This window comes from Carcharhinus amblyrhynchos, chromosome 25, assembly GCF_965287045.1.
Source record: "Carcharhinus amblyrhynchos chromosome 25, sCarAmb.v2.hapA, whole genome shotgun sequence".
NCBI lineage: Eukaryota > Metazoa > Chordata > Chondrichthyes > Carcharhiniformes > Carcharhinidae > Carcharhinus > Carcharhinus amblyrhynchos.
The window spans coordinates 29,150,092-29,166,404 of record NC_137348.1 but is presented as its reverse complement, the minus strand read 5'-3'; the positions used below and the strand labels follow the sequence as shown (position 1 = coordinate 29,166,404).

Genomic DNA, 16,313 nt, shown 5'->3' with positions numbered 1-16,313 from the left:
AATTGCATTATTTTCACTGAAATCCCCACTATCAACTGCTGGGGGCTTTCCACCGACCAGAAACTGAACTGGACTAGTCATATAAATACAGTGGCTACTAAAGCAGGGCAGGGGCTAGGAATCCTGCAAAGAGTATCCCACTCCTGACTCCCCAAAGCCCATCCACCATTTACAAAGTACAAGTCAAGAGTTGATGGAATATTCTCCACTTGTCTGGATGGGTACAGCTCCAACAACACTCAAGAAGCTTGACACCATCCAGGACAAAGCAATGCACCTAATTGCCACCCCTTCCACAAACATTCAATCCCTCCACTGCCGACAAACAGAGGCAGCCAATGTGCACCACCTGCAAGGTGCACTGCAGGAATTCACCCTGCCACCCTCTCTGCCTCACCTGCCTGCCACCCTGCCCAACTCACCCATCTGCTTCCATTTCCATCTGCCACCCCATCCCTTTCCCCAACAGCCAACAACACTTGCCCACAATGCCTCTCTATCTTGCCCACTTCCCTTCTCTCCCGGGCGTTCCAAAGAAAATCTGGGACATCCGAAGACTTTGCAGACCAGGATGTAGCACTTCATGCTGTGAGAAGGAGGCCTAGTCTCTGTGCTGACTCTTTGCACTGCTCCCGAACTAGATTTGCTGCACTCAGTCATTTGCGAACCTTTCACCACCAGAAGGTTGCTCGGAAATTTGGAGGATAGTAAGTGTGCATTTTCTCTTGATGAGCAGAGTCAGAAAATTGATCTCTCTCGGAAACTCTGGGCCCTTGTTTGCCATCCAATGGACAATGAGGAGTTAAAATTTCATTTAAGGTTTTGCATCATTTGAGCAACTAGATGATTGATGAACATTTGTAAAGACAGCACGGCAAAACACACATCAAAACTGGTTTGGTTTCATACATTTTGAGCAGAAGGATGGTCTTAATTAATTCTGCAGCCTCTGTGCAAAACAAAGGTATTGCAGACATTTTTTCCGTGTGTTTGTAACGATAACTAACAAACATTCCCAAATCCAGAAACCATAATCCCTCCCAGGGATTCATTTTTACGGTTTTAGCAAGAGAAAAACAAAACATTGGGATTTTATAAGCACGATGGGTGTCTAAATGTGTGAGGCACAAATCTAACTAAAACTCTCCAGAACCGTTCCTACACACCCCAACAGCTGCTGAAGAATGTGAGTTTCTGTAACCACACCCATCATTCATTTGTTCAAGATAAAATTAATGTCAGATTCATAGAATCCCCACAATGCAGGAGGCCATTCGGCCCATCGATTCTGCACTGGCCACAATCCCAGCCAGGCCCAAATTCCTGTAACCCCCCCCCCCCCCCACAAAATCACCCTCCTAATCCCCTGACATTAGGGTCAATTTAGCATGGCCAGTCAACCTAACCCGCACATCTTTGAACTGAGGGGGGAAACCGGAGCACCCAAAGGAAACCCATGCAGACACGGGGAGAACATGCAAACTCCACACAGACAGTGACCTGAGGCCACAATTGAACCCGGGTCCCTGGCACTGTGAGGCAGCAGTGCTAACCACTGTGCCACCCCCTTGATTGACTTGAGCAGAAACATGATCATGAGTATTACAACTTACTCAATTTGACAAATGAATGACTGACAACAGAGTAGCTGGCAATAATGGTGCAGTCTGATATCAACTCTTGCCTTTATTTTCAATTAATTTATGTAAATGTTTAACATACCTCTGGCAGCACTGGTAGAGTGTGCTTGTCTTTATGTGATCCAGAACCACTGAGGAGGGATTCAGAAGCGTCAGCAGTCTCCTTGCAAGCTCGGCTGTATCTCGTGCAGTGTGCCTTGGCTGCATTTGGATCCCCCATAACAAACAACAATTGCCGAATTCGCCCCTAAAAAAAAAGTAACAATGTACTTTAGATGCATTGGAATACTTACACAACGCCATCGCATGGCTTCAAATCCTAACTATAGTAGCTCAATATTGGCAAGTGTTGGCCAGTGCCCATTCCAGTGAAGGCAAGTCAGTAGATTAGCTAAGCAAATCCCCAGAGCACCAATCAGACATTGTTACATGAGATCCACTTCAGCGAGTGTTTTCACCAACGTGGGGAACATTTTCAATAAATGCCCATCGGATGCCTTGCCAAGGATAATTATACAGATTGTGTTTGCAATGCGAGTACTACAATGGGGTAGAAGTTATTACATTAGCCAGATGCATTCTTTCATGACAGCCAGTCGCACAGCACTCAATTTGCATGATTATGCATGGCCTATGGATTGCCAGAATTAATCCAAGTTGCACAAAGGGAATTCCTCTGGTGGAACAGGATTAGAGAGCAAGGGATAATTGAACAAGGTTACACAGATATAATTTAGGTCCATTTTATCCTTACTGTATTTGGTTAAGTAGTAAAATGTAAGGAGGCTGCTTGATTGCAACATAGGCAGGAGAAGAGGTTCAGGATGCAGGAAAATATAAAACCGAGCTGCTTACTGTAACTGATGTTAACAGACTCACCTGATGAAGGAGCAGTGCTCCGAAAGCTCGATTCTAAATAAACCCGTTGCACTTTAACCTGGTGTTGCGAGACTTCTTACTGTGCCCACCCCAGTCTAATGCTGACATCTCTACCTCACTGTAACTGACTGGTCATAGAAACGTAGAAACTAGGAGCAGGACTAGGCCACGTGGCCCTTCCAGCCTGTTCTGCCATTCAATACGATCCTGGCAGATCCTCTATCTCAACAAATTGTCCCTAAATTATTCTCCCCTTAATCTGGTTTCCAATGGGGGTACCATAAGCATAGACATGGGTCAAGGGTGGAGGAGGAAAAACACCTTGTTAAGATGGCGGCACGGGCTCGTTGGCCCGAAGGGCCTGTTTCGCATGCTGTGTTGTTCTTTGTAACACCAACAGTTATTTACTTGCAGCTTGACAAGCTGACAGAGACAATGCCCATTACAAATTAGACCAATGGAAATTTAACGAGTAATTTGACACAAAAGCATGTCAAAACCATGTGAACAGGAAGCAGAGATTTTACTGGAGCAAAAAGGATCAAAGGAGGGTTTGATAAAATATAAACGTCAGTTTGGAAAAGTGAAATTACCTTTCATTGGCTGTGAAAATCAAATCAGTCTTTGTTGTGGCAATATATTGAAAATTGAGATCTCTGAGTTCTCAATCTATCGACACTTGGTCCATTATACTTGTCTGCTGAATTGCAAGATTGAATTCAGAATGAAGCATTTAGATGTTACTTCAGTAATAATTATATCTACAGGCACATTGAAGAAACAGTCCATAGTTTGGATTTTTCATTATCATCTATTGTCTTGTTAAATGAAGCTTTCAACTTTTATATATACAAATTGATCATTCACTTTGACCTGCTAACCACTTTGCCAGCTCTGAAGAAGTGTTGTACAGCTCCAAACATTAACTCGGTTTCTCTGTCCACATATGTTGCTAGACCTGTTGAGTTATAGAATCCCTACATTGCAGAAGGAGGCCACTCAGCCCATCGAGTCTGTACTGACCATAATCCCACCCAGGACCTATTCCCTTAACTCTCATTTATCCTGAAAGTCCCCCTGACCTTAAAGGTCAATTTAGCACAGCCAATCAACCTAACCCACACATCTTTGGACAGTAGGAGGAAATTGGAGCACCCAGAGGAAACCCACGCAGACATGGGGAAAAAGCACAAACTCCACGTAGACAGCGACCTGAGATTGGAACTGAACCTGGGTCCCTGGCGCTGTGAGGCAGCAGTGCTAACCACTGCACCACCTTGCACTTATCCAGCATTTCCTCTTCTTATAGCCATTTATGTGCTGGTACTGTTGTTACCAGTGGCACATACTGAACAAAAGCCAAACTACAATTCAAACCGATTCCAGAAAGCAAATCTCTGAAAAGTTGTGCTTCGCAGCTCAGTATCGGCTGAAAGAGACCAAATCTTCACTGGAATCAAAGTACATTAACAACCATCTCATCCAATGGCTTTTCAAGTAAGAAATTAAACTTTCTAAACATCAGTACTTCATCAATGACCTGCCTTCCATCATAAGGTCAGAAGTGGGGACATTCACTGATGATTACACAATGTTCAACAGCATTCGTGAATCCTCAGATACTGAAGTAGTTCATGTCCAAATGTAGAAAATCCTGACAATATCCAGGTTTGGGCTGACAAGTAACATTTGCAGCACATGACTTCTAGGCAATGACCGTCTCCAACAAAAGGGAGTCTGACCATCACCCCTTGACATTCAATAGCTTTACCATCGCTGGATCCTCCACTACTAACATCTCGGTCGGTGATTACCATTAACCAGAAACAGAACTGGACTAGCCTTATAAATACTATGACTACAGGGGAAGGTCAGAGGCTCAGAATCCTGCGGCAAGTTACCATTTACAAGGTGCAAGTCAGGAAGGTGACTGAATACTCTTCATTTGCCTGGGTGAATACAGCTCCACAGCACTCAAGAAACTCGACACCATTCAGGACAAAGTAGCCTATTTGATTCATACCCCATCCACAAACATTCACTCACTCCACCTCCAATGCACAGTGCCAGCAATGCGCACCATCTAGACGATGCACTGCAGGAAAAGGCTCCTTAGGCAGTACCTTCCAAACCCACAATCTCTACTATCTAGGAGGTCAAGGATAGCAGACACATGAGAATGCCAGCACCTGGAGATTCCCCTCCAAGTCACTCACCGTCCTGGTTTGGAAACATATCACTTTTTATTCACTCATGGAATATGGGAGTTGATGTCTAGGTCAGCATTTATTCCTCATCCTAAAATTGTCCTTCGAGAGAGTGGTGATGTACTGCCTTCTTGAACCACTGTACACTGTGTAGTCTAAGTACACTCAGACTGCTGTTAGGGAGGGAGTTCCAGGATTTTGACCTGTTGACAGTGAAGGAAGAGTGGGCAGCGCTGGCTGGGCCAGCATTTATTGTCCATCCTTAGTGGCCCTTGAACTGAGTGGCTTGTTAGGCTGTTTCAGAGGGGAATTGAGAATCAACCACATTGCTGTGGCTCTGAACTCACATAAAGGCCAGATCAGCTAAGGATGGCAGATTTCCTTCCCTAAAGGACATGCATAATCCAGATGGATTTTCATGACAATTGAGAATGGTTTCATGGTCATCAGTAGATTCCTAATTCCAGATTTTTTTTATTGAATTCAAAGGTAACAGTTTTGAATTTCACAGTAACTGCACAATGTGAGCCTACTTGTCCCCCCAGTAAATAAACTTTAGCTTTAATACATGGAATATTAATTTAAAATTGTCATATTAAATAGATGGCAGGTAAACAGTAGTAAATAGCAAGACACCATGCCAACACAGGATAGTGAGGACATGAAATAAATATAAATTTGGAAAGTGCATTGCTTGCAAATTTGGACAAATCCAGGATGCTAAACAAATTTATTGTGAACAAACTGAATGTTTTCATTTATCAGCTTCTTCACACAAATTAGAGCTTACATGCACAGGAGTGGACACACACAAAATACAGAGCACCAGACATGAACAAAGAGGAGAAGGAATTATTAAAACTACTGTCAAAGCAGGAGCCTGTACCTTGATTCCTTTGATCAAAATGAATATTCCATTAGGCACTACTTGTCTACAATTTAAACAAACTGATTGGATAATCATTAAAAATTGTTAACATTAGAAAGCGGCACAGCGCTGCCTCACAACACTAAGGACGCAGGTTTGATTTCTGGCTTAGGTCACTGTCTGTGTGGAGTTTGCATGTTCTTCCCGTGTCTGCATAGGTTACCTCTGGGTGCTCCGGTTTCCTCCCACAGTCCAAAGATGTGCTGGTTAGATTGATTGGCTATGCTAAATTGCCCCTTAGTGTCCCAGGATTTGTAGGTTAACGGGATTAAGGAGGTAAATGTTTGGAGATAGGGCCTGGGGTGGGATTGTTGTTGGTGCAGATTCAGTGGGCCGAATGGCCTCCTTCTCCACTGTTGGGTTTCAATGATTCCATTACTCAAGGGTGATAAGAGATCTGAAACATGGGAGGGATGTTTAGTTTAGGTTTAACCTTCTCTTCACTTTCTGCAGACACGACTCAAGTATTTTGGAGGGAAGAAATGATTCAAATGAGCAAATCCAGCTAAATGTAACTGCTTCTAAACTGTAGAGGTTGATATGATAAAGGCAAAATACTGCGGATGCTGGAATCGGAAACAAAAACAGAAAAATGCTGGAAAATCTCAGCAGATCTGACAGCATCTGTGGAGAGAGAATAGAGCCAACATTTCAAGTCTAGATGACCCTTCATCAGAGCTGCGTCAGAGGGTGTGTGTGTGTGTGGTTGAAGTTGATAAGAAAGTCACTGGACCTGTACATGAATCAAATACTCCAGAAGAACACAGGGCGAGATGTTTACAGTTTCTTTTTTCAAAATGGATCATTTTGCAACAGTAACAACTGTAACAAAAGACCGAGGATTCTCTGGAAGGTTTGGTGAAGTTTTATGGTAAAAGCGAGACATTGCACCATTTTTAAACAGGGAATTCACCCGTAACTATTTAACGCCAATTTTAAACAAATATTGGTACGTGCTAAATTTCACTTCCTGGTGAAGCCTGTCGCTCACTTATCCAATTCCTGCCCCACACAAAAGACCAGCTCGAGTGAGTTTTCTGGACGAACATGAATAACCTGCTGACGTAGATCATCGTCCCAAAATTTAAGTGCTGTATGCCCCAAGTTACCCGAAAACCAGGGCCAGAATTCCCTGGCCTCCCAGCTGCCTGTTTCCCATGATAGGAGGTGGTGTGTTGTTTGCTAGCAGCAGGATTCTCTGGTCCCGCCACTGCCAATGGGAATTCCCATGAATATCACCCCATGCTGGCGGGAAACCTGCAGGCAGGGGTGTGCCGCTAGCAGGACTGGAAAATCCCACCGGCATGAACGGTCGGAGAATTCCAGCCCAGATTCCTAGAATTTGAGCTATTTTTTCTCAAAAAATCACACTGAGACCTACACTATTTACAACTTACTGAACCCAAATAGTGTTGTAATATCTTTTCCAACTATCTGAACAAATTGAAAGGCCAATGGATTAAAATCTTAATCAAAAGCTAGCATTTCCTATCATGCAACAATCTCTCACTTCTGCACTTAAACGTCACCCTGGATTGCACGCTCCAGTCTCAGAAATGTATTTTCCGATGCCTCATTTTTAGTGACTATTTTCTTGGGTTGATAAAACCTAACTTTATTTTGCGTTAACAATCTCTGTCACACAAATAAACAATACAAATATTTCATGTTTGCTTCTCCACTGAAAATGTGACAGAGAATACAAACCTAAAATAATTTTATGGGATCGCTGTTTTATCATTTGCTGACTTTAAAATAGAAGCTTGGTATCTGGAATTCACAGATTGCTGCAACTACAAGAGGGCACAGGTTTAAGGTGAAGAAGGGGTAAATTTAGGGGAGGTGTCCAGGGAAGTTTTCCCACACACATGGTGGTGGGTGCCTGGAGTGGACTGCCAGTGGAGATGGTGGAGGTAGGCCTGTTAGCAATGTTTAAAGTGTATCTTCATGGGGACATGAACAGAGGGATAGAAACCACACATTGGTGTAGACTTGGTAGGCCGAAAGACCTTTTCCTGTGCTGTATTGTTCTTTGTTCTCAGAACTAAAACTATCACAAATAATACCAAAGGAATTTAAATATAAGAACCATTCTATAATGGAAACAACCAAGTGTTTGATCTTTAATGATAAAGTATTCAATAATGTTCAAGAGAGCTTATTACTGGGTTATCCAGCTATATAGGCCGCAAAACTAATCCCAATTGATATATAGGGCTGGATTTACTGGAGGAGAAGAGGAGTTTGCCAGCCTGGAGAGCAGATGAGAGTACTGTGCCACTTCTTAGCGGGAAGTTTAGCTGCAACATGTGCCATATCACGTATTTAAATGGACAATAACAGGCCTTCTCCAGGATCAAGATCACCATGGTTGGAAGTTCTGCCTACCGAAGGCTGCCATGCAATAAGCAGCTGGGAGCTCTATTGAACAACAGCACCACTGGGAAGGTAGTGGTCATTGCCAGTAGGACACCCACCCAAGGACCCAGAGACCCAGCTACAAGTGATGGGAAAGCAGGAAGGATAGCAGGGGTCGACATGAAGGCCAGAGGGTGGCTCACAGTAGCCTCCTACTGGGTATCTTAATTAGACGCCATGTGAAGATTTCAATTAAAAAAAGAGTCCAGTAGAGATTTAAACTGAAGTCTTTGTTTGTACGTGCATTCATGCAACAACCATGGGGGGAATTTATTTCCCTCCCCTGTAGCAAGTTTGGCAGCAAGGGACATTGAGTTGGACAGGAGTGTGGCAGGTAGAGACTCCCACTATCTTCCTGTCACAGACTTCTTTAAATTTCATTTTACGGGACGTGAGCATCGCTGGTTGGGCCAGCATTTATTGCCCATCTCTAACTGTCTTCCATTTCAGAAGGCATTTAAAAGTCAATCATTGCTGTGGATCTGGAGTCATATGTAGGCCAGATCAGGAAAGGATGGTAGATTTCCTTCGCTAAAGGACATTGATAAACAAGATGGATTTTTATGACAATTGACAATGGTTTCGTGGTCATCATTAGACTTTTAATTCCATATTTTTATTGAATTCAAACTTCACCATCTGCCGTGGTGGGATTCAAACCTGGGTCCCCAGAGCATTGCCTGGGTCTCTAGATTACGAGCCCAGTGACAGTACCACTAAACCATCACCTCCCCAGAATCATGGTGAAGGCAGGAAGGTGGTGGATTAATCTTTGCCATGGGGAAGGGCAATACAGTCTGCCTGTGAGTGCTGAACGAGTATACATGCCAGCAAAAAGTTTAAATGTGCACATACAGCTTAAACTTTCACTGGATTGTTTTAGAAACATAATTATAAAACAAATCCATAGCCAGCCAATATATAACTGGAAAACCAAAAATTACTTAATGTGTAGGGACGGGAGGATATCAAGTAACTTGTGGTTACAAGTCCAAACAGCTTTTATACAGGAATGGAAGAAATATTTTTAACTTGAAAGCATTTCTGAGTTTATGGAAGGGTAGGGAAGGCTCTGATAGAGATCTAGTTTGATTCAAATTCAATAACTGTTGTGGACGGATAGACTCCAGCCATCAAAGCTCTGTCTGATGAGTACCCCACGTTATTGAGACTTTTCTATTTCTGACTTTCCATCAGTAAATTTCATTGATGACAGATTGCAATTGATGGTTTGCTGCCATCTGCTGAAAGCAGTCAACAAAGCATTGGACACACATTGTCCTCTCTGTATGCCTTAACTCAATCAGTGCCCAACTTGTCAGCCTGCTCTGGACTCCCTTCCCCAAGTTCCTCCACGTCCTTTACTGCCCTTCATAAAGCCCACCTTCCACCAAGGTCTTGGTCGCTGTTCCCACTTCCATTCTTTGGCACCCATTCGACGATGGCCATTTTTGTCCTTTTACAACTCTGCCCAATAAGAAAATACAGTTTGGACCAGTACTCACATTACCTGGCTTTTACTGCTGTGCCATTTTAAAGGTCTGCAAGGCCTGCTGGGACCAGTGTTCATAGATAACCATAGAATCCCGACAGTGCAGAAAGAGCCCATTCGGCCCATTCGGCCTGCACTAACAACAATCTCACCCAGGCCCTATCCCATAACCCCATGTATTTACCTTGTTAGTCCCGCTGACATTAAGGAACTCTCTGAACATGGACAATCAACCTAACCTGCATATCTTTGAACAGTGGGAGGAAACTGGAGCACCCTGAGGAAACCGACACAGACACGGGGAGAACGCGCAGATTCTTCACGGACAGTGACCCAAGCTGGGAATTGAACCCGGGTTCCTGGTGCTATGAGGCAGCAGTGCTAACCACTTTGCGGCCCTAAAGTTCTTACTCAGTTTTTATTCTTTTTCGCTTCCAGAGGTGCAATGGTTTTCTAAATTAAAGATGTTATGTAAATGTAAACCATCTAAGAAAGACATCTGTCTAAAACAGATTTGTTTCCTCGTAGTGTTGACTGCTACAAATCTCTGCCGTCTTAACACTCCTGTAAATGCAAATCTATTCTGATATGTGTTCAGTACTGTTTGGTAAATGAATTCAAATAAATATACTGAACATTCAATGAAGATTTATAAGAGGTATCCCACTTTAGATGTTAAAAGGTTTCTATAGGTATTTTTGCCTTGAATGCTGAGTCCTACCTCCCTCAGTCATGTCCCTAGAATGTCACAGAGAAAAAAAACTAAAGTAATCGGATCAGCCTGTATGTGAACAGGGATATTTCACTACCTCCTCTTCAGCCTTAAACAGTGGCTTTAGGGGTACTGTTTTACAAAGGATGAATTTACAGTTCATATCATACAGGACAGAAGCCTATTATTTGGCCAATTGTGTCTGTGCTGTCTCTCTGAAAACACTAATGATTTCAGTGGTGGAAAGAAGACAGGATTGGAGGAGTGCAGAAATCTGAGGATATACCCTCGACTAGCCCCTTGACCCTCTGACTATCACCCAACACTCTGACAAATGCCCCCCCATCCAAGCTTGTCTGATATCTCGGCACTTCAACTCCCACCTGATCCGCTGATGTCCTGACATTCTGACTCACTCCTGGTGCTCCAACTTCCCCCGCTCTATGGTGCCTCCAGCTCCCCGCAGAAACCTCCGACTCCCCCCAGTAAGCACATACCACCCTACCCAGCTGGCACCTTATCTATCTTACCAACCTGCCACTGACCATGCTATCAAAATATATGTCAATATAGTTATTGCTGTGAAAAGAAGGGGAATGGCCAGGTTGTCCATGACAAAATGAGAAAAGACTCTGGGTGCAGATGTGCCCTGTATTTCTGAACAGGAGTTTGGAATTCCCAGCCAGAAATGCAGAACCCTAGTGAAAAATAAAACATTCAGGGTAAAATGATGGCCACTCCCAAGAGCTTTGGCCCAATATGTTTAAAACGTGGCTGTCATTCTTTTTCAGAATTTAGGATACATGTTCCAACATTTTGGTTTTACACTCATCTGTTTCCCTGCAATATTCCAGAAAAAAATCCCTATTAGTGAGTCTAATGTAAGTACAATCACAATAAGGAAAAATCTGAATGAAGGAGAGTTCCACACTAGTCATTAACACATCTAATTCAAAAAGGTGCTAATTTTTGACTGAAGCCTCAAAATGCAATCTATTTATACAGTCAATTTTTAAACACTAGCTTTATTTCTGTACTTTAATGAATCATGTATTTCTGCAGTTCTGGTAATTACATCAATTACAGTGGGACCAATCCACTTAAATTGTTGGAAAGTATCATGCCGAATAAATATTTGAATCCATTCCTTAATTACTGTTAGAACCGTGGACAATAATGATTGGAGTCAATAGGGGGATATTAACTCAACATACAGCTTTTGGTAAAGAATGATGATATATGGTTACAGTTCTGCGTCCTCAAAACAACTCCCTTTATATAAACACACATCGGCCTTCGAGCTCTCTGCCAGTGCTGATTTGGAAAGAAAAAAGTCTTTAATTATTGCTGCCAGTTGCACTGCCACAAAAGGAAATTAGAATTGGACAGAAAATTGCCAGGGTTGAGATTTTGCAACTCGGAAGATTTGTGATCCTGGGAGGGCAATGGGGCTTTGTGAACAAGGAGCCCTTTGAACCTAGTTGTCATGACCCCTCCAACAATGAACCAAATACTCTCACGACAGCATCTGTGCCAAGACACCCCCCCTCCTGCTGGAACAATTCTCCTCACTGCTTTTCAATTGAGTCTGTTTCATTTTGTTTTGTAAAATTTCAATGCTTGCTATCATAGCTGGGCTGCATGTCTATCTGAACACTAATCCGCTCCTGGAGGTCTCAGCGATAACTCCAGTTCTATTCATTTGTTGGCATGAAATTGACAGGTTGCTGCAGAGTTCACTATTTAATTAGATGACCCAATGACGTGAAGCCAGCGTCTGTGTCACAAGTAAAACTCTGCGCTCGAAATGTCACTAATGTTCATTCCGTGTTGCCTTGCGTGTCATTTGTGTGGCTGTTTTGATTTCTACTGCGTGGATCAGAAGGAAGAACACAAAACTGGATTATAGTAAATACGGGAATCAGGAAGTTCTGAAGAAAAAAGTAATGTTACTTAAGCACAGCTTATTTTCTTTACCATGCAGTAGCAATGCAGAAATATTATATTTACTATTTAGTTAAGAACTTTTGGATTCAGACTTGCTCTATTAGATTTTGAAAGGAATGATGATTTTATTATTTTCATCAAGATTTGGGGCAGGATTTTCCAGCTGTTCCAGTGGATATTCTAGTGAATCTTCAACGCAATAGAAATTCCTGCGGCCACTCAACACAGAATAAACACTGGACCATGGCTGAGCTTCTCCCGTCGTTCACGCCAGCGGGTTTCTCTGGTCCCGCTGCAGTGAACGGAGAATTGGCTGAGCGCCAAATTCTCCATCCTCGCTGGCAGCAGCTGCAGGGTGTGAACGGGCAGAGAATTCCGGCAGCCCATAGCGACATTTTTAGTACAGAGTTTCTCTTGTCGTACCAATACTGCCTTCACGCCATTGGGTCATCTAATTCCCAGTGATGGTAGGTGCAATCAATGGGAAATCCCATTGACAGCATTGTGGCTGGCAGATTCCACAGCTGGCCAGTGGCGGATCGCGTCCTCCACCACGAAACGCCCCGCAAAGAGTGCAGAAAATCCCACTCATTGTACTTTCCATCTTTAACAATGAAACAAAGATGAAAGCAACTGTTAAGATAACATGTCCAAATTTAGAATCCTACAGTGCAGAAGGAGGCGATTCGGCCCATCGGGTCCGCACCAACCACAATCCCTCCCATGGCCTATCCCTATAACCCCATGCATTTACCCTAGCTAGTCCCAGTGACACTAAGGAGCAATTTAACATGGTCAATCCAACTAACCCGCACGTCTTTGGACTGTGGGAGGAAACCGGAGCACCCAGAGGAAACCCATGCAGACACGGGGAGAATGTGCAGATTCCACACAGACAGTGACCCAAGCTAGGAATCGAACTCTGGTCCCTGGCTCTGTGAGACAGCAGTGCTAACCACTGTGCCACTGTACCGCCCAGAATTGGGAAGAATCTTGGTTAAAATAAATCTGGTTATATAATGCAAATCGAGTGAATGCCAATTTTTATCTCCGATATCGCTGGTCTGTATTCGCACACCAGTCTCTGGGAAATCACTTAGCAATAAGAATATATGTTGCAACAGCCACCTGACACACAACTACTGAAGGTGTAGTGTCTTCCAATGCTTTCTTCACAATGGTGTAAAGTATTGTCTGGCTATTCATTTTATTTCACTAGGAGGCAGCAAAGAACCATCTGTAAATGTCCAATAGTTGGATTAGTACATTCAAGAGATTTAATGGTTTTATGTAGCTGATGGAATTTAAGGAAGGAAATTTGCCTTCTTTATCTAGCCTGGCCTACATGTGGCTACAGATCCAGAGTGCTGTGGTCAACTCTTAAGTACTCTCTGTAATGGGCTACTAGGCCACTCAGTTGTATCGAAGTAGAAGCTGAAAAAAAACAATGGAACACATGGCATCAATAAGGAACAGAAATGATAAAGGCCCACCCTGCCCAGTTGACCCTGCAAAGCCCTCCTCACTAACATCTGGAGACTTCTTCCAAAGCTGATGAGTCAGGCAACAGCCTGACATAGTCAAACTCACCAAATCAGAACAAAGAACAAAGAACAGCCCGGTAAACAGGCCCTTCGGCCCAACAAGCCTGCGCCGCCATCTTAACACCACCAGTCCCCCCCTCCACCCATGATCCTTGTCTAATATTTTATGGCCATCCACATTGAGGGAAAACTAATTTAAGGACAATTTATTACTGCCAATCAGCCTAACAGCACATCTTTGGGGTGTGGGAGGAAACCGGAGCACCCGGAGAAAACCCATGCAAGCACGGGGAGAATGCACAAACTCCCACAGACAGTGGCCCAAATCCATGTGTCTGCACAGCAATCAGTGATAGTCACTGAGCTGTCGTCTTGCCCAGTATCTGGTCCAGTTTAGGCACACACTAACGACATGAAGCACTAGGCCAATCTCGAACAACCAAGAGCAGCCCAAGTACGACCCATCGCGTGTATGCCCCTCGTTGGACACAAGGCGGACCGACTTAAAACCTGTGAATGAAAAGAGACCTTATGTCACTGTCCCATTCTCCATTAAGATCCCTGGGTATGTCCTATTGCACCGGCAGGTCATGCCCAGGAGAGATGGCAGCAAAGTATGATACAGTCGAGAGGGAGTGACCGTGGAACTCTTCAACATCGACTTCAGGTTCCATGAAACATCATGGTGTCAACATGGGTAAGGAACAATGATTGGCACTGCTGCCTCACAGCTCCAGGGACCAGGGTTCGATTCCCAGCTTGGGTCACTGTCTACGTGGAGTTTGCACATTCTCCCTATGCCTGCGTGGGTTTCCTCTGGGTGCTCCGGATTTTTCCCACAGTCCAAAAGACATGCTGGTTAATTGCATTGGCCATGCTAAATTGACCCTTAGTGTTCTGGGATGCATTGGTTAGAGGGATTAGCAGGGTAAATATATGGAGTTATGAGACTAAAGCGCGGATGGGATTGTTGTTGGTGCAAGACTCAATGGGCTGAATGGCCTCCTTCTGCACTGTATGAATTCTATGATTCTATGAAACCTCTGCTGGTTTATACCTTCCCTCCGAGTTGAGCACAATTTTGAAGAAACGCTGTGGGTGACAAGGGCACAACATGTATTCTGGGTGGAGGGGGGACTTCCATGTCCATCAATAAAAGTTGTTCAGTGGCACCACTACTCAGTTTAAATTGCCCCTTAATGTCAGGGGGATTAGCAGGGTAAATACATGGGATTACAGAGATAGGGACCGGGTGGGATTGTTGTCAGTACAGAGGGATTCTAATACATTCTATAGATGAATATTCAGGTCCCAACCAAAGTGGTTTCTGGATGCCATGTGCATCTTGTGAATATTTTGATACTTAACTGCAAGACCAGTAAGTAGTTTTGTTTTCCAGTGCACAGTTTGGAAAGCAGAAGAGAAATTCAGTGAATAAGAAAACTGCTGCAAAAACAGAAATTGTTCATTAGAATTTCAAATTTCATCCAATCCAATGCAAGTGAGATGGAATATGTTTGTAAGATGCCTAGTTCTAAGGAGACATTTACCTCGAAAGGCATTTCAAAGGCCTCGATTAGTCCTCCGATAATGATCAGGCCCTCCGTAGTTATTTCCATCCCGAAGTAATTTTTCCACGCCACACTTTCGATAAGCTTACAGTCCACATACAGCTCCATTTTATTCAAGGAAACACTAATTGCAACTTTATGCCACTTGCCATCTGAAAGAAAGGAAATAGGAAATCTGTGGGAAGAAGAGTGCAATCTATGTTAGCCAGAGAGAAAACGGGGGAATTTATACATTTTCTACAATGAAGATTTCACAGGACATTAGGTGCCTTCAGAATAGTTAAGACTCACATTGTCGCATATTCCAACAGACAAATCTAAAGACAAGATTACTTGATAACCAACCCCACCAGTCAAAAAGACAGCTTGTTGAATGACCATTGCTGAACCGATAGGTCATAATTAGTGAAGTGATGCAAATATGTCACATTGTTAAGATTCCAGGGTTAAGTTGCACACTATTGTACACTATAAAATAACATATATTTTATGTTAAGTGCATAGGCATGTATAATTTGTTGGTGGTGAATGTCATTGTCAGAGTTCCATAACTTTCATAATCTATCTAATTTTGGCTCTGTTCTGAATTTACTTATGGAATGAGGGTGGCACAGTGGTTAGCACTGCTTCTTCACAGCACCAGGGACCCAGGCTCGATTCTGGCCTCGGATCATTGTCTGTATGGAGATTGTACATTCTCCCCGTGTCTGCGTGGGTTTCCTCCGGGTGCTCTGGTTTTCTCCCACAGTCCAAAGATGTGCAGGTTAGGTGGGTTGGCCACCATCGTGTCCCAAGATGTAGAGTTGGGTGCATTAACCATGTTAATGCACCTAACCGGTAGAGGGCCTGAGTAAGATAATTTGTCAAAGAATCAGTGCAGACCTGATGGATTGAATAGCCTCCTTCTGTACAGTAGGGATTCTATGATTATATGAATAAACATGAATCTCAAAGCTAGTTCATCAGTTAAAGGCT

General features: G+C 43.4%; 1 protein-coding gene across 1 annotated transcript in view; it reads right to left on the bottom strand.

Annotated features, from left to right (window-relative positions):
• Positions 1-16,313, bottom strand: part of LOC145358117 (uncharacterized) — a 237,378-nt gene that overhangs the window by 99,236 nt on the left and 121,829 nt on the right. Inside the window, exons 4-5 of the mRNA XM_080211791.1 lie at positions 15,318-15,513; positions 1,723-1,887 (exon numbers count right to left, since the gene is read on the bottom strand). Coding sequence (XP_080067917.1) covers positions 1,723-1,887; positions 15,318-15,513 — 361 coding nt within the window. The remainder of the gene's footprint in view (positions 1-1,722; positions 1,888-15,317; positions 15,514-16,313) is intronic.